The sequence below is a fragment of the Saccopteryx leptura genome, chromosome 6, assembly GCF_036850995.1.
Source record: "Saccopteryx leptura isolate mSacLep1 chromosome 6, mSacLep1_pri_phased_curated, whole genome shotgun sequence".
NCBI lineage: Eukaryota > Metazoa > Chordata > Mammalia > Chiroptera > Emballonuridae > Saccopteryx > Saccopteryx leptura.
In genome coordinates, this window is record NC_089508.1 from 12,635,834 (window position 1) to 12,651,012 (window position 15,179).

The 15,179-nt window shown below is 46.2% G+C and overlaps 1 protein-coding gene across 2 annotated transcripts in view; it reads left to right on the forward strand.

Annotated features, from left to right (window-relative positions):
- The first annotated feature begins 961 nt into the window (after positions 1–961).
- PPP4R3A (protein phosphatase 4 regulatory subunit 3A) overlaps positions 962–15,179 on the forward strand; it is a 45,335-nt gene continuing 31,117 nt past the window's right edge. Inside the window, exon 1 of one of the 2 annotated variants that reach the window (XM_066388074.1) lies at positions 962–2,772. In XM_066388074.1, coding sequence (XP_066244171.1) covers positions 2,631–2,772 — 142 coding nt within the window. In that variant the 5' untranslated portion in view covers positions 962–2,630. The remainder of the gene's footprint in view (positions 2,773–15,179) is intronic. The other variant, XM_066388075.1, reaches the window with a different exon arrangement.

Genomic DNA, 15,179 nt, shown 5'->3' on the forward strand with positions numbered 1-15,179 from the left:
AAAAGAACCCAACTTCTGATTCTAAAACTGACATCCCGCATCCTGGGAAGCCCCTCTGTCCTACCAGTGTCAGCAGGGCCTCTTTCTGAACAGATGGTTATAACTCAAACTACACAGCAAGTTTGATAGGAAATTCCTGGTAGTGTTAAACACCTGCACCTGCCATCAGGGTAGGCATAGTCACAGGTGGCTGCTGAGCACTTGAAATGTGGCTAGAGGAACTGAATTTTAAACTTCACTTAATTTTCTTTAAATTGAATAAATGATAGTTGATTCATTTTTGGAAACACTTTAAGTATATTTGAAATAACTTGGGTATGTGAATCTTTTTCTATGGTAAATTTAATGAAATCTAAATACAAATCATGTATTTCCAACAAAAATTTAGCATCCAAATAGAAACTTACACTAAGGGTAAAATACACATTGCATTTTAAGCAGAAAAAAAAGGAATGTAGCAGAGCACTTGAGATCTTGCTGCCTGGCATGTGTCTCAGTTTGGCTCCAATAAATTCTTATACAATACAAACAAAAAAAGGAAAAAACAGGCCCTGGCCGTTTAGCTCAGTGGTAGAGCGTCGGCCTGGCATGTGGGAGTCCCGGGTTCGATTCCCGGCCAGAGCACACAGAAGCGCCCATCTGCTTCTCCACCCCTCCCCCTCTCCCTCCTCTCTGTCTCTCTCTTCCCCTCCCGCAGCCAAGGTGCTGAGGATGGCTCTGTGGCCTCTGCTTCAGGCGCTGGAATGGCTCTGGTCGCAACAGAGCCACGCCCCAGATGGGCAGAGCATCACCCCCTGGTGGGCATGCCCGGTGGATCCCGGTCGGGGGCATGCGGGAGTCTGTCTGCCTGCCTACCTCCCCATTTCCAACTTTAGAAAAATACAAAAAAAAAAAAAAAAAAAAGAAAGGAAAAAACAAATGTGACATCTCATATTTTTATTGTTTTGAAGAGACTATTCAATAAAATACATTAAAATAAATTCCAGCAGTTTCTTCATTCTTTTCTTAAAAAGTGTCTACTATAAAATTTTAAGTTACATATGGCTCGTATTTTATTTCCACTGGACAGCAATGACGTAGACATCCTGGCAAATGAACGTTATTTCTGGTGAAGATTTGCTGTGCTTAACACGGAACGTTGGGAATTACTCATCCTGATTATACAGTACAGCACTTTGATTTTGCAACCTCCTCCACTACTATTTGCAATGGAGAAGGCTAGTAAACAATTGTTCTCATAAAGGATGAAGAAATGGAGGTAGATGAATTTTAAGGTGAGGTTTCAGCCTTGTCACTTCCTGGGCTGGGTCCCAGACCTAGAAAATACGAACTGTCCCAAGTTCCTAGCCTCGCCGCACCACGGAGTGCCCCCCGCTGCAGCCCCCAAGACCAGCGGCTGGCCGCTCTGCCAAAACCTGTGGCCGTCCCGGAAGGTTTCCAATTTCGTCCCCAAGGAGAGCCGCCTCAAGTCCGCGGGGGTCCGGCGGCCCGATCTCCGCGCGCCCGGTGCCTAAGGTGACCCGAAAAGACAGTGGTAGAGGCGGGCGCGCCGCGGGAGAGCCCCAGGCCGAAGGGGCCCGGCGACTGGACAGCGAGCCCTTCGGGCAGCCGGCGGGCCGACGCTCAGCCCCAGACACCGAGCGCCCCGGGCGGAGATTACGGGCTCACCCGCCCGGCCAGAGGCGGACTCCACGCCCCTACCTAGTCCCCGAGCGGGGCTGATGACGAACACAGGGCGCGACGCACGCACACACCGCCCCACGCTCGCACGACGGTGCGTGCAGCGAGCGCGAGGGAGCCCCGGCCGTCACCGGCGCGACCAGCGTTCTCCCTCCTCCGCATCCTGTGCTCCCGCCACCTCGGCAACTCGGCGCCCGCCTCCCGCCTCCGTCCGAGGCCTTCGACGCAGCGAGGCTCCTGGCCTCACTCCTGTCTCTTTAAATGGTGGGGTCAGCGGGCCGCCCCTGCAGCTGCTGCCTGGGTGGCCCCGCGCGCCGCTATTGAGGGGCGAACCAAGATGGCGGCGGCTTTGGCTCCGTGAGGAAGACGGAAGAGGCGGCGGCAGCGGCGGAGGAAAGAGACTTCCAATAGCCTGGAGCGCTCGGCGCCTGGGGGCCCTCGGAGTCTCTCGCGTTGAGGAGGCAGCTGCAGCAGGAGCAGGCGCCCGGCGGCGTGGGACATTTGAAGCTAGCGAGAGCGGATCGGAGCCACCGGCTGCGGTGGCAGGGCCAGGTAGCAGGAAGGAAAACATGGCGGCGGCGGCCTGAGGAGGCGGCGGCGCGGGAAGCGGCTTCGCGGACGTGATGGTGGCGGCGGGAGCAGGGCAGTGACCCGCGGCCCGACTTGCTAGCGCGGCGGGGCGGGAGGCTGCGAGGCGGCCGGGCTCGCCGGGCCCGGACAATAGCGCCGCGGCTCCGGAGGCGAGGAGAGGCGGCGGCCCAGAGCTCGGGGGCGGGAGCGGGCCATGCGGGCGGCGGCGCGGCCCCGCGGCGGCCAACGGCGCCAGTGAAGCCGGCAGCCTTCCGCTTGCAGGCGCCCCGCGGCCTCGGCCTCGGCCTCCGCCTCTCCCGGGCCCCCTTCCTGGGCGACTCCGGCGGGGCCCGCGGCCCGGCCCTCGGGCGGGCGGCACGATGACCGACACTCGGCGGCGGGTGAAGGTGTACACGCTCAACGAGGACCGGCAGTGGGACGACCGGGGCACGGGGCACGTGTCGTCCGGCTACGTGGAGCGGCTGAAGGGCATGTCCCTGCTGGTGCGAGCCGAGAGCGACGGTGAGTGAGCCCTTCGCGGCGGGACCCTCGCCCCCGCGGGCCTGGGGCCCTCTCACCCCGGGGCGGAGGGGCGCCCGCCACCGGCCCCCAGCGGCCCGGGAGCTGCCCGAGAGCGCTCGGAACGCTGCTTTCTCCGAGCGCGGCGGGCTGTCCGCGCTGTGCGCCGGGGCGTGGGGGCAGGTCGGGGACTTGGGACCGGGAGTCCGGCCCCGGCCGTTCTTTGCGCTCCAGTGACCTTGAGAAAGGCTCTGATGAATCCGGTCTGCCTCCTTAGTTCACCCATCTGTGAAGCAGGCGTGCGACTTGGCCGGAGCTGCAAGTTCCTAGCTGTTTCCCCGTTTGGAGGACATTTCACTGTCTTTTCTTTCTCTTTTTTTAAAAGGAAAAACATTTCTGTTACACCTTTCTGATGTTATTGCAGGTTGGCAACACTGGTTCATGGTCCTGGCAACTCCACTCGGCAGAGAAAAAAATGCTACTTTGCTGGGAGAAGATAGTTTTGTGTTCCCCATCATTAGTTGTCTTTCATTTTCATCAGTAATACAGAATTTTGTTTGTAGTTTCACTGTGTAAACATCTTGCAAGTTTGAGATCATTCTCTGCTGGCTTTTTTGGTTGCTTAAAGGTGTATACATTATTTGGTTCAGTTAACGGGTGGAAAAGTTGGCAGATTATCTTTAAAACCGTTGGAATCGGCCCTTGTGCCAGTGCTTCAGGTATTTGGAAACAGCCCTAAGGTTCAAAGACCAAGTTGTTAAAAAAATAAATGGTTCACGTTTTTAACAACTTCTTGTGACTGCCACTTCCCTCCCTCTGTGGCATATGCGAATGTCACTTCGAATGCTCGTGTCCGATGAAACTCTTTTCAAATTGTTTATCCTAAATTTAAAACCTCTTTTGTTGGTTTATAATTTTACAGGAGCTGTTTTGTTTTATTATGATTGCATTTCCCCTGTAGCTGAATTATTACAAACGAATTTTAAAGAATTTAAACTGGACTTTCTACCCCCTAATTCCAGTTCTATGTAAAAACAAACAAGACTCACCCTTGCGTAATTGAAGACTATAGGAACATTGATTTTCAACTTGAATTGAAAAATAGTAATTTAGAGTATATTGCCAACAGGTTATATTAATAAGGTTACCCAAAATAACAAACTTGGAGAAAAATTATATTCCTTTGGGAGGCATGGTCTTAAATGCATCGGGTTTATCCAAAATAACAAAATTGGAGAAAAATTATATTCCTTTGGGAGGCATTTAAAGGGTCTTAAATGCATCGGGTTTATTTTTCTGAGGCCTGTTAAAATATAAGTTTGAATGTCAAGTGTTAGTGAGCTTTTGTATTTGACTGTTACATAGTAACCAACCCTCTACAACTTGGGATGCTGGGAAAACTTACATAGTAAGTTGGAAAGCATGGACTTTGTAGGTTCAGTTAACTGTTGAGAACTGTTGAGATGAAAGCGTGGTAGATTTGAATCAAATCTCTGGAGTCTCATAATTTAGGATAAAACCTTCATATGTTTAATTGGTCTCATTAAATTAGTCTTGTCTAAAGTACTTTTATAAGTTCTTAATGTTACTGTCATAGGGAATTATATACTCTTATCAAATTTGTTTTTTTAATTTATTGATTGATTTTAGAGAGGAAGGAGGAGAGAAACAAACATTGGTTTGTTGTTCTACTTATTTATGCATTCTTTGGTTGACTCTTGTATGTGCCCTGATTGGGGATCATACCCACAACCTTGGCATACTGGGATTATGCTCTATCCAACTGAGCCACCCAGCCAGAGCGGGAATCATACTCTTAGCATAATAATAAAAAAATCTGTGTGTGGGGAGGTTCCCCCCATTTTTATTTTCACTACTGTAGAAATCGCCACTAACCTCCCTCCATCCCGTTGGGGCCCGCAATAAGGCAGGTTGAATGGCTGGCACAAAATAGATTTAATTTTTTTCTTTTTTTTGGTATTTTTCTGAAGTTGGAAATGGGGAGGCAGTCAGACAGACTCCCGCGTGCGCCCGACCGGGATCCACCCGGCATGCCTACCATGGGGCGATGCTCTGCTGCAACCAGAGACATTCTAGGGTCTGAGGCAGAGGCCACAGAGCCATCCTCAGCGCCCGGGCCAACTTTTGCTCCAGTGGAGCCTTGGCTGCGGGAGGGGAAGAGAGAGACAGAGAGGAAGAAGAGGGGGAGGAGTGGAGAAGCAGGTGGGCACTTCTGTGTGCCCTGGCCAGGAATCGAACCCGGGACTCCTGCACGCCAGGCCGACATTACCACTGAGCCAACTGGCCAGGGCTAGGTTTAATTTTTATCTTAATAGGGAAAGAGATGAAACAAGTTAACTGTTGTGCCCTTGTCAAGGTTTTGGGGTTTTTTTTTTTGTTTTTTTTTGTATTTTTCTGAAATGAGAAGCAGGGGGAGGCAGGCAGACAGACTCCTGCATGCGCCTGACTGGGATCCACCGGGCATGCCCACCAGGGGGCAATGCTCTGCCCATCTGGGGCATTGCTCCTCTGCAACCTGAGCCATTCTAGTGCCTGAGGTGGAGGCCATGGAGCCATCCTCAGTGCCTGGGCCAACCAACCTTGCTCCAATGGAGCCTTGGCTGCAGGAGGGGAAGAGAGAGACAGATGGGCGCTTCTCCTGTGTGCCCTGGCTGGGAATCGAACCAGAGACTTCCATACACGGTTTCGACACTACTGCTGAGCCAACTGGCCAGGGCTGCCCTTGTTAAATTTACATTACAAAGAAAACTAAACCCAAAGAGTTGGCTTATCAGAGGTCCCCAAACTTTTTACACAGGGGGCCAGTTCACTGTCCCTCAGACCGTTGGAGGGCCGCCACATACAGTGCTCCTCTCACTGACCACCAATGAAAGAGGTGCCCCTTCCGGGGGTGCGGCGGGGGCCTGATAAATGGCCTCAGTGGGCCGCAGTTTGGGGACGCCTGGTAGATTCTAAAATACTGTTGTAAATAATATTTAGTTTGATGACTGATATACTTTTTTTTCTTTTTTTAATTTTTTGATTTTAGAGAGAGAGAACATCAACTTTTTTTTTTTTTTTTTTTCATTTTTCTGAAGCTGGAAACAGGGAGAGACAGTCAGACAGACTCCCGCATGCGCCCGACCGGGATCCACCCGGCACGCCCACCAGGGGGCGACGCTCTGCCCACCAGGGGGCGATGCTCTGCCCCTCTGGGGCGTCGCCATGTTGCGACCAGAGCCACTCTAGCGCCTGAGGCAGAGGCCACAGAGCCATCCCCAGCGCCCGTGCCATCTTTGCTCCAATGGAGCCTTAGCTGCGGGAGGGGAAGAGAGAGACAGAGAGGAAAGCGCGGCAGAGGGATGGAGAAGCAAATGGGCGCTTCTCCTGTGTGCCCTGGCCGGGAATCGAACCCGGGTCCTCCGCACGCTAGGCCGACGCTCTACCGCACATCAACTTTTTTTGTTCTGCTCATTTATGCCGTTGCTGGTTGGTTTTTATATGTGGCCTGACCGGGAATTGAACCCGCAATCTCAGTGTGCTGGGATGACACTCTAACCAATTGAGCTACCCAGCCAGGGCTTGAGTAATGTATTTTCTAGCAGGAAATCTGCAAAGAGGAATAACCAGAATTTTTTGAAAGAGTCTCTATGTTCCAGAGACTCTTTCTTTCTTTGTGTCTTGTGGAATAGGATTTATTTGCCTTATTTTATAGATGAGAAAACTGAGGCTCAGAGGGACTAAATAACACAGCTTAGTTAAGAAGCAAGGTCAATATTCAAACTGTGTTTGAGTGAGATATCTAGCCTACGGCTTGAAAATAGTGTTTCAGTTATTTTATTATAATTAACTGTTTACAGTGTTTTAAATTCCCATGTGTTCATATTGTTGACTTGTATTTGCTGCTTTCTTAGATTCAAAGCTTATTTCAAAAGGAAAAGAACTTTTAAGCAGAAAGGTACTTAAACGTACAGGTTATCTCCAAGCCCCACAAGTAGGAGTTTTTGTATTGGCTGCTACCTTGAGTTATCTATTATTGGGTGCTTTCCTCATTCTCCATCATCGGATAATTGAGAATTTTATTTTTATTGTGAAGAGCAAAATAGAAAGCATTTCTGATTTTCTGTAAGATGAGTCATTTTTCTTATTAGAGGAGCTTATACGCTTACCTGAAAATCAGGAACGCAGTTTCTGAATGGAAGTGCTGTGGCCTCCCTGTTACAGGGCACATCTGTGGGGGTAGGAATGCTCTTTCCCCCTAAGCTGAGTGGCTTGGAAAGTCTGTAGTCCATTTTGCCGTGGGGAGGATAGATGTCCCACCAAGCCCTTGAGCCCATTTTCTGGATTGCATCCTTATTCAGTAGGTTCCTTTGGACAAGATAAGTTTTAGGAACATATATTTTTCTTAATAAGCTAGGCTATCTCATTTCTCAGGTTTTATCATAGCAGTGTGCCTGCAATGTTTCATCTTCCTATAAAGATTATGTAGTAATTTTTTTTTCTTTCAGCTTATGCTGTACCTGTTAACTTCCTGAAGTGAGCATAATGTCATCTCTCACTTTATGTTCAGCTCATTCCACTTTTCTTCATACGGTCTTTACCTGCTGATTTTAGACTTGGTAAAGGAAAGAAATCGGAATTTCTCTACACACTGAAGGATGTCTTTTAAAATGAAGTTATATCCATGTTCTCTGCTCTGGATTACTTGCCAAGCGTCAATAATAATGGGTTGTTGTTTTTGGGGAGTTTTTTTGGTTTTTACTTTAAATTTTATCAAGTACTTTTTACATTTCAAAATAGTTTTGTCAATATCTGACTGGGTAGTTTTACAGTTAAAAAGGCTAAATGCTCACTGTTGGGATGAGGTGTGAAGAAAATGAGACTTGGGAAAATGTTTTGGTCAAGGTAGCACTGCTAGCTAGTGGTAAGAACTGGAATCCTGAGCTTCTCTGCCTCTTGGTAGACCATGGTTGCCTCTACCCTATTATAATTAGAAAAGGAGGTCAGAGCACTGGGGTGGGGAAGTCTTTTTTGTTTTGTTTTGGCTGCTGTGGTGAGAAAAATGAACAGAGAAAGCATCAGCATTTTTTATTACTTTTCTTATAAATCGGTAGTATAGAATCTTGCATGCAGGAAGCAGGCTAGATTTAGCTACCAAGAAGAGCTTATTAATGTCAGTACTGGGAGAAATACTTCATTTGAACAACTGATTTAAACACTTTTTTTTTTATATTGACCTACTTTGTAGAAAACAAGCAACCAAACCCTTATTTATTATCATCTGTTACATGTGATAACTGAATGGTTGAGGGCCATCAACTGCATTGGATATAGTTAATGGGGCTAGAGTGTGGTGAAGACTTGACACAGCTGTGGAACCTTTTCATGTAATGCTACCAATTTTTTTCCCTAAACCTTTTCAGTTTTTAAATGCCATGTGTAATCTATGGATCATAAAATCAGCAGAGAGGGACTCGGAACATAGACCTGCTATAAGTATAAAGTATACACAAGTCTCCTCTCCAGATGAGATTTTGGACTTCTAGTAACTAATTTTTGATGGTGTTTCCTTCCTCCTAATGAAGCATAGTACCTAAAAACCCCTGCCCTTAACTTTGAGCATTGATAAGAACAATATACTGGAGCCTGACCAACAGTTGCACAGTGGATAGAGCATCAGTCTGGGACACTGAGGTCCTAGGTTCAAAACCCTGAGGACGCCGGCTTGAGCATGGGCTCACCAGCATGATCCCACAGTTGCTGGCTTGAAGCTGGCTTGACTGAAGTCCTCTGGTCAGGGTACGCATGAGAAGCAATCATTGAACAGCAAAAATGTCACAACTATGAGTTGATGCTACTTTCTCTCCATGTCTCCCTGTCTCTCAAAAAAATAAAAATGAGGCAGTGTACTAGAGAGCCTAGAGATTGAACTGCTTACTCAGGAGTGACAGACCTGGAGCTGTTCATCCTGAAATTCGTGTTTATCCAATTCTAAACTAATGCTGGGACCTATGCTTCTTAACGCCAAAGCAGACATTCCTATACTGGCTGAATCTGGTTGGTTGTTTGGTTGTTGGTTGAATATAGAACCAAAAAAGTTACAGAAACTCTATAATATCTCATTTCTCCAGTGAAAGGAAATGAATTTTCCAGGTAAATAAAACTGTGTACCAGAGGCCCTGGCCAGTTGGCTCAGTGGTAGAGTGTCGGCCCGGCATGTGGAAGTCCTGGGTTCAATTCCCGGCCAGGGCACACAAGAAAAGCACCCATCTGCTTCTCCACCCTTCCCCCTCTCCTTCCTATCTCTCTCTCCCCCTCCCACAGCCAGGGTTCCATTGGAGCAAGGTTGGCCCAGGCGCTGAGGACGGCTCCATGGCCTCCCCTCAGGTACTAGAATGGCACCAGTTGTAGTGGAGCAACGCCCCCTGGTGGCCATGCAGGTGGATCCTGGTAGGGTGCATGCAGGAGTCTGTCTGACTGCCTCCCCACTTCTGACTGGAAAAATACCAAAAAAAAACTGTGCCAGAAATTACAACTCTCAACAGTTTTCGTGTGGTATTTTCTAAATATCTGCTAGAATCTTTTTCTTAAGCAGTGTGATGAACCTGTGCTGGTTACCCTTTTATTTGTGATGTGTTTCTGGATCATTATTTTCAATACTAATTTTTCTACTATTTAGCTGTACAATGAGGCCAGTGAAATAATTTTCTGTTCATGCCCTAAAAAAACTAGGCTTGAGTACTAATTATGTACTAGCTACCCGGATAGCCACTTCAGTGTAAATATTCAGTTAATACAGCAACCCTAGGATGTACTATTTATTCCAGGGGTCCCCAAACTATGGCCTGCAGGCTACATGCAGCCCCCTGAGGCCATTTATCCGGCCCCGTCGCACTTCTGGAAGGGGCACCTCTTTCATTGGTCGTCAGTGAGAGGAGCATAGTTCCATTGAAATACTGGTCAGTTTGTTGATTTAAATTTACTTGCTCTTTATTTTAAGTATTGTACTTGTTCCCGTTTTGTTTTTTTACTTTAAAATAAGATATGTGCAGTGTGCATAGGGATTTGTTCATAGCTTTTTTTATAGTCCGGCCCTCCAATGGCCTGAGGGACAGTGAACTGGCCCCCTGTGTAAAAAGTTTGGGGACCCCCGATTTATTCTAACCATAAGTCTTGGTGTATTGCTTATTTGATTGTTTAGTCTTATGGTCTTATTCTACATGCACCCAGCCAGAAATCTATACTTTTTTTTTTTTTTTTTGTATTTTTCTGAAGTTGGAAACGGGGAGGCAGTCAGACTCCTGCTTGCGCCCGACCGGGATCCACCCGGCACGCCCACCAGGGGGCGATGCTCTGCCCATCTGCGGTGTCACTGCTGCAACCAGAGCCATTCTAGCACCTGCGGCAGAGGCACAGAGCCATCCTCAGCACCTGGGCCAACTTTGCTCCAATGGAGCCTTGGCTGTGGGAGGGGAAGAGAGAGACAGAGAGGAAGGAGAGGGGGTGGGTGGAGAAGCTGATGGGTGCTTCTCCTGTGTGCCCTGGCCGGGAATCGAACCCGGGACTCCTGCACGCCAGGCCGATGCTCTACCATTGAGCCAACTGGCCAGGGCCTCTATACATTTTTTAATGTAAAATCTTTTCATTTAAAAATATTTGTGTGAGTGTGTGAATATGATTGTTAGATTAGGGAACAGACTGGCTATCTGCTGGCTGGATTCGGGCTGATTTAAACTCTAGTTAGTTTGCATTAAACTACCTTCACCATAGTTCTGGGAGGTGTTTATTTTGACAGGGTGTATTGGGGATAGGTAACAGGGTACAAAAAAGGAAGAGGAAAAGCTCTCACATTTAATTTTATAAGAGGAACCAAAATGTCAAAAGTCAGAGAGGGACCTTTTTTTTTTTTTTTCTCCTGAAGCTGGAAACCGGGAGAGACAGTCAGACAGACTCCCGCATGCGCCCGACCGGGATCCACCCGGCACACCCACCAGGGGGCGATGCTCTGCCCCTCCGGGGCGTCCAGAGCCACTCTAGCGCCTGGGGCAGAGGCCAAGGAGCCATCCCCAGCGCCCGGGCCATCCTTGCTCCAATGGAGCCTCGCTGTGGGAGGGGAAGAGAGAGACAGAGAGGAAGGAGAGGGGGAGGGGTGGAGAAGCAAATGGGCACTTCTCCTGTGTGCCCTGGCCGGGAATTGAACCCGGGACTTCTACACGCTAGGCCGATGCTCTACCACTGAGCTACTGGCCAGGGCCAGAGAGGGACCATTTTTAATGACCTAATTATTTATACTTGGCACTATTTGTTTTATTGTCACTTTTTCTTACTATCAGTGTGTGATGTCCTCTACCTCCAGCTGTCTTGATGTGATGTTCTTTGTGGTGTTTCCCCTCCTCTACCATTGTGTCCCCCATTTCCTGAGTGTACAGACCTTCTTTTTGTCAGTATATTTGGGGCATCCGGTTGTGTTAGGATGTAGAGTTCTATCTCATCTAAAAGTAGAGTAGTATTCCACTGTATATTTTATTTACACAGTACACTCTTTGGTGGCATTTCTCAAACTTTTGTCCTCAGGATACCTTCTATACTCTTAAAACTGAGGATCCCCAAAAGCTTTTGTTTAGTTGTATTGATATTTACCATATTAGAAATTAAAACTAAAGACTTTAAAAAAGCCTTTCTAAAACAAATTTAATGAAAGAGTGTCATTATTTTACATTTTTGCAAATCTCTTTAAAGCCTGGCCAAATTTTTTTTTAAAAGAGGATTCTCATCTGTATTCAGCTTGTTAACAATATCACAGTGTGGACACTGAGGAAAATAGAGTGAAAAATACAAATCACCTTTAATAATATGAATATAGTTCTGATTTTCCAGACCCCTGTAGGTCCTCACACTTTGAGAACAGCTGGCATGGAGATTGTTTCTAGAGGTTACCATTACGAATACTGCCAATGATTCTTTATTCATATGCTTGGCACCTGTGTGAGGAGGTAAGATAATTTTGTCAAAGAGTTGTTGGACTAAAGCGTATTATGTTTTGAAAAGCTTGGTAGATAAATATAAATGAATGACCCTCCAAAAAGGTTCTGTTGATTTTCAGTCTTGGTAATAGTAATTGAGAATTAAGGACCTTCTTTTTATTTTCTGAAGTATATGTGCAAATAGTGACTTGAAGACCTGTCATAGCTTCTTTGGAATGGACTCTGACAAGCACCTGCTGTGTAGGAGTACTCTTTAGTTCACCCAAGGACGTTTGATTATGCTTGCTAGTGTCTAATTGATAGCAGGCAGTGACACATTCAATTGCATTATTGCTGCATTCCCCTTAGCTTGATTACCCTCTTGATTTTTCTTTGTGTCTCCATGTTTCTTTCCCAAATAACATATCCAGGTTGGAAGTGAGAAGGCCTTTCTCAAATTTTGATACTGACTCTTGTTGTGTGGGCTTGTCTTTCTCTGGTCTTTGTGACTGTCTTTGTGAGACAGTGTGAGGAGGTGTCACTGGGAGGGTAAGAGTGAATTCTTCTTGGGGGATAGGGGCATCTCTTTCTTTGGAGAGGATGAAATGTGTTTCTTAAATAAGGTGGGAGGTGGAGGGCTCTCTTGTATATGTGCCGCAGTTACTGAGATGTACTGGACGTACTCATCAAAAGCATGCGTACCCCTTATTGAGAACCTTTTTTTACCTCCCTCGATGTTGGCTTAGGTTCTACTAAGGATCATCTTGCTCCATTTTCTCATCGTCTCTGATGTGAAAAATGCCTCTCGGCTACAGCTGAACTGGACATCTGCAGCCATACTCATATATTACTAGGATGGAATAATTGTTCCCAGTACTGTAGCTATAGCAACTGATACAAATAAACTTGGGGGGAAGGATTGTTTGTTGCATACTCACATTGAACTGAATCCTTTTCAGTTGATTGGAGAAGTGTTCATAACTTCTGGAAACTAGAAGTTGGAGGTGAGGAACCTAAGAAATGGTTTATAAATATGTCTTTTCATTATTATCTCACTTAGCCTTCAAACTGAAAAGCTGTTTGCCATGTTCCATCCTCTACAATCTCTACTGATATCTTAGGGAACATGGTACTTGGGGACTGGAGCTGAACTTTCTAAAATGGTATCTTAGACCAAAGCCATTGGATGTGGCTGAAATGGGTTTTAGGAAAGATGCTTTCCTTTAACATCTTGAATGAGCCCCCCAAAAGAATAAACATGATAACACTAGAGGCTTCTAGTGCATGCTTATTCTTGTTTTAGCCAGAGCTTTGGGAGGGAACACTTCAAACTTTCAACTTGTGATTTCCTTTGTATTTACCCTGACCCTGTAACACTACTGAGAGAGAGTTTGAAAGCAAATGGAAAAAGGACTGGTACTTAAAAAATAATAGGTTTTTTTGTTTTGTTTTTAGTAGCTCCCAAGTCAGGTGTGTATGTTTCTTGAAAGCACAACTTGAAGTGATTACTCAACTCCCTGTGCCATGTGTTGTTTACCCTGTCTCTTAAATTTATAATCTGTATATCAGAAGGGTACACAGATTATAAGTACTGTATTTAGCTTGATGAATTTTTACAAAATAACCAGTACACAGATGAAAAAAAAACATATAACCAGCAGAAGCCTGTTCATGTCCTTTCTCAGTTGCTACCTTTCCTTCACCTCTCCCACCCCCACTTGATGACACTGTAAAACCACAGCCTAACTTCTAATGCCACAGGTTAATTTTTGCCTCTTTTTGAACTTTATGTAAATGGGATTACATGGTATACACGTAGGTTTACGGTTTATATGGAAAATACAATAATAAATAATACAAGAATGAAGGTTTTGTGTAATCGCAATGTAAACTTACTTTTGCCCACACTTGTATTTTTGTGAACATATGTTTTCATTTTTCTGGAGTATATACGTAGGAGGGGAATTGTTGATAACTAACTTTTTTAGGAACTGCCAAACTTTTCCAAAATGGATGCCTTTTTCGTACCCATAAGCAAATGTATGAGGGTTCCAATTTCTTCACTTGACTGTCAGCACTTACTATTGTTTGTCTTGGATTATAGGCAGCCTACCTGGTGTGAAATGGTATCTTATATATATTTGTAGTTTTAATTTGTATTTCCCTAGATCAGGGTCGGGAACTTGTGGCTCACGAGCCAGATGTGGCTCTTTTGATGGCTGCATCTGGCTCGCAGACAAATCTTTAATAAAAAAATAACATTAAAAATATAAAACATTCTCATGTATTACAATCCATTAATTTCCTATCGCTCATGTTCATGGTTGCGGGTGGCTGGAGCTAATCACAGCTGCCCTCCGGGACAACAACAAATTTTTATTGAATAATGTGTAATGTACACAGGTCGTTGTATGGCTGTCACAGAATTACATTTTAAAATATGTGGTGTTAATGGCTCTCAGCCAAATAGGTTTCCGACCCCTGCCCTAGATACTAATGATAAGCAATTTTTCATGTTTATTATGCATTTGTATATCTCCTTTGAACAGATGTCTGTTCAGATCCATTGCCTATTTTTTTTAATTCAGTGAGAGGAGGGGAGCCAGAGACAGACTCCTGCATGCGCCCCAACCTGGATCCAACCAGCAAGCCCACCAGGGAGCAATGTTCTGCCCATCTAGGGCGTTGCTCTGTTGCTCAGCATCTGAGCTCTTCTTAGCACCTGAGGCGGAGGCCATGGAGCCATCCTCAGTTCCCAGGGCCAATCCGCTCCAATTGAGCCATGGCCTCAGGATGGAGAGAGAGAGAGAGAGAGAGAGAGAGAGGTAGGGGTAGGTGAGGGGTAAAGAAGCAGATAGGCGCTTCTACTGTGTGCCCTCACTGGGAATCGAATCTGGGACATCCCACACTTCAGGCAAGGAGGCTCTACCACTGCGCCAACCGGCCAAGGCCCATTACCCATTTTTAAATCGGATCTTTTTATTACTGAGTATATGTAGTTGTAAGAGTTCTCAATACCAGTCTCTTATCAGATACATGATTTCCAAATAATTTCTCCCATTCTATGGGTTGTCCTTTCACATTCTTGATAGTATTATTTGTAGCACAGAACTTTATTTTTTATTTTTTTACAGGGACAGAGAGAGAGATAGATAGGGACAGGAATGGAGAGAGATGAGAAGCTTCAATCATCAGTTTTTCGTTGCGACACCTTAGTTCATTGCTCTCATAATGTGCCTTGACCGGGGGCCTTCAGCAGACCGAGTAACTCCTTGCTGGAGCCAGTGACCTTGGGTCCAAGCTGGTGAGCTTTTTGCTCAAGCCAGATGAGCCCGCACTCAAGTTGGTGACCTCAGGGTCTCAAACCTGGGTCCTTCCGCATCCTAGTCCAATGCTCTATCCACTGCGCCACCGCCTGGTCAGGCAGAACTTTATATTTTTGATTAT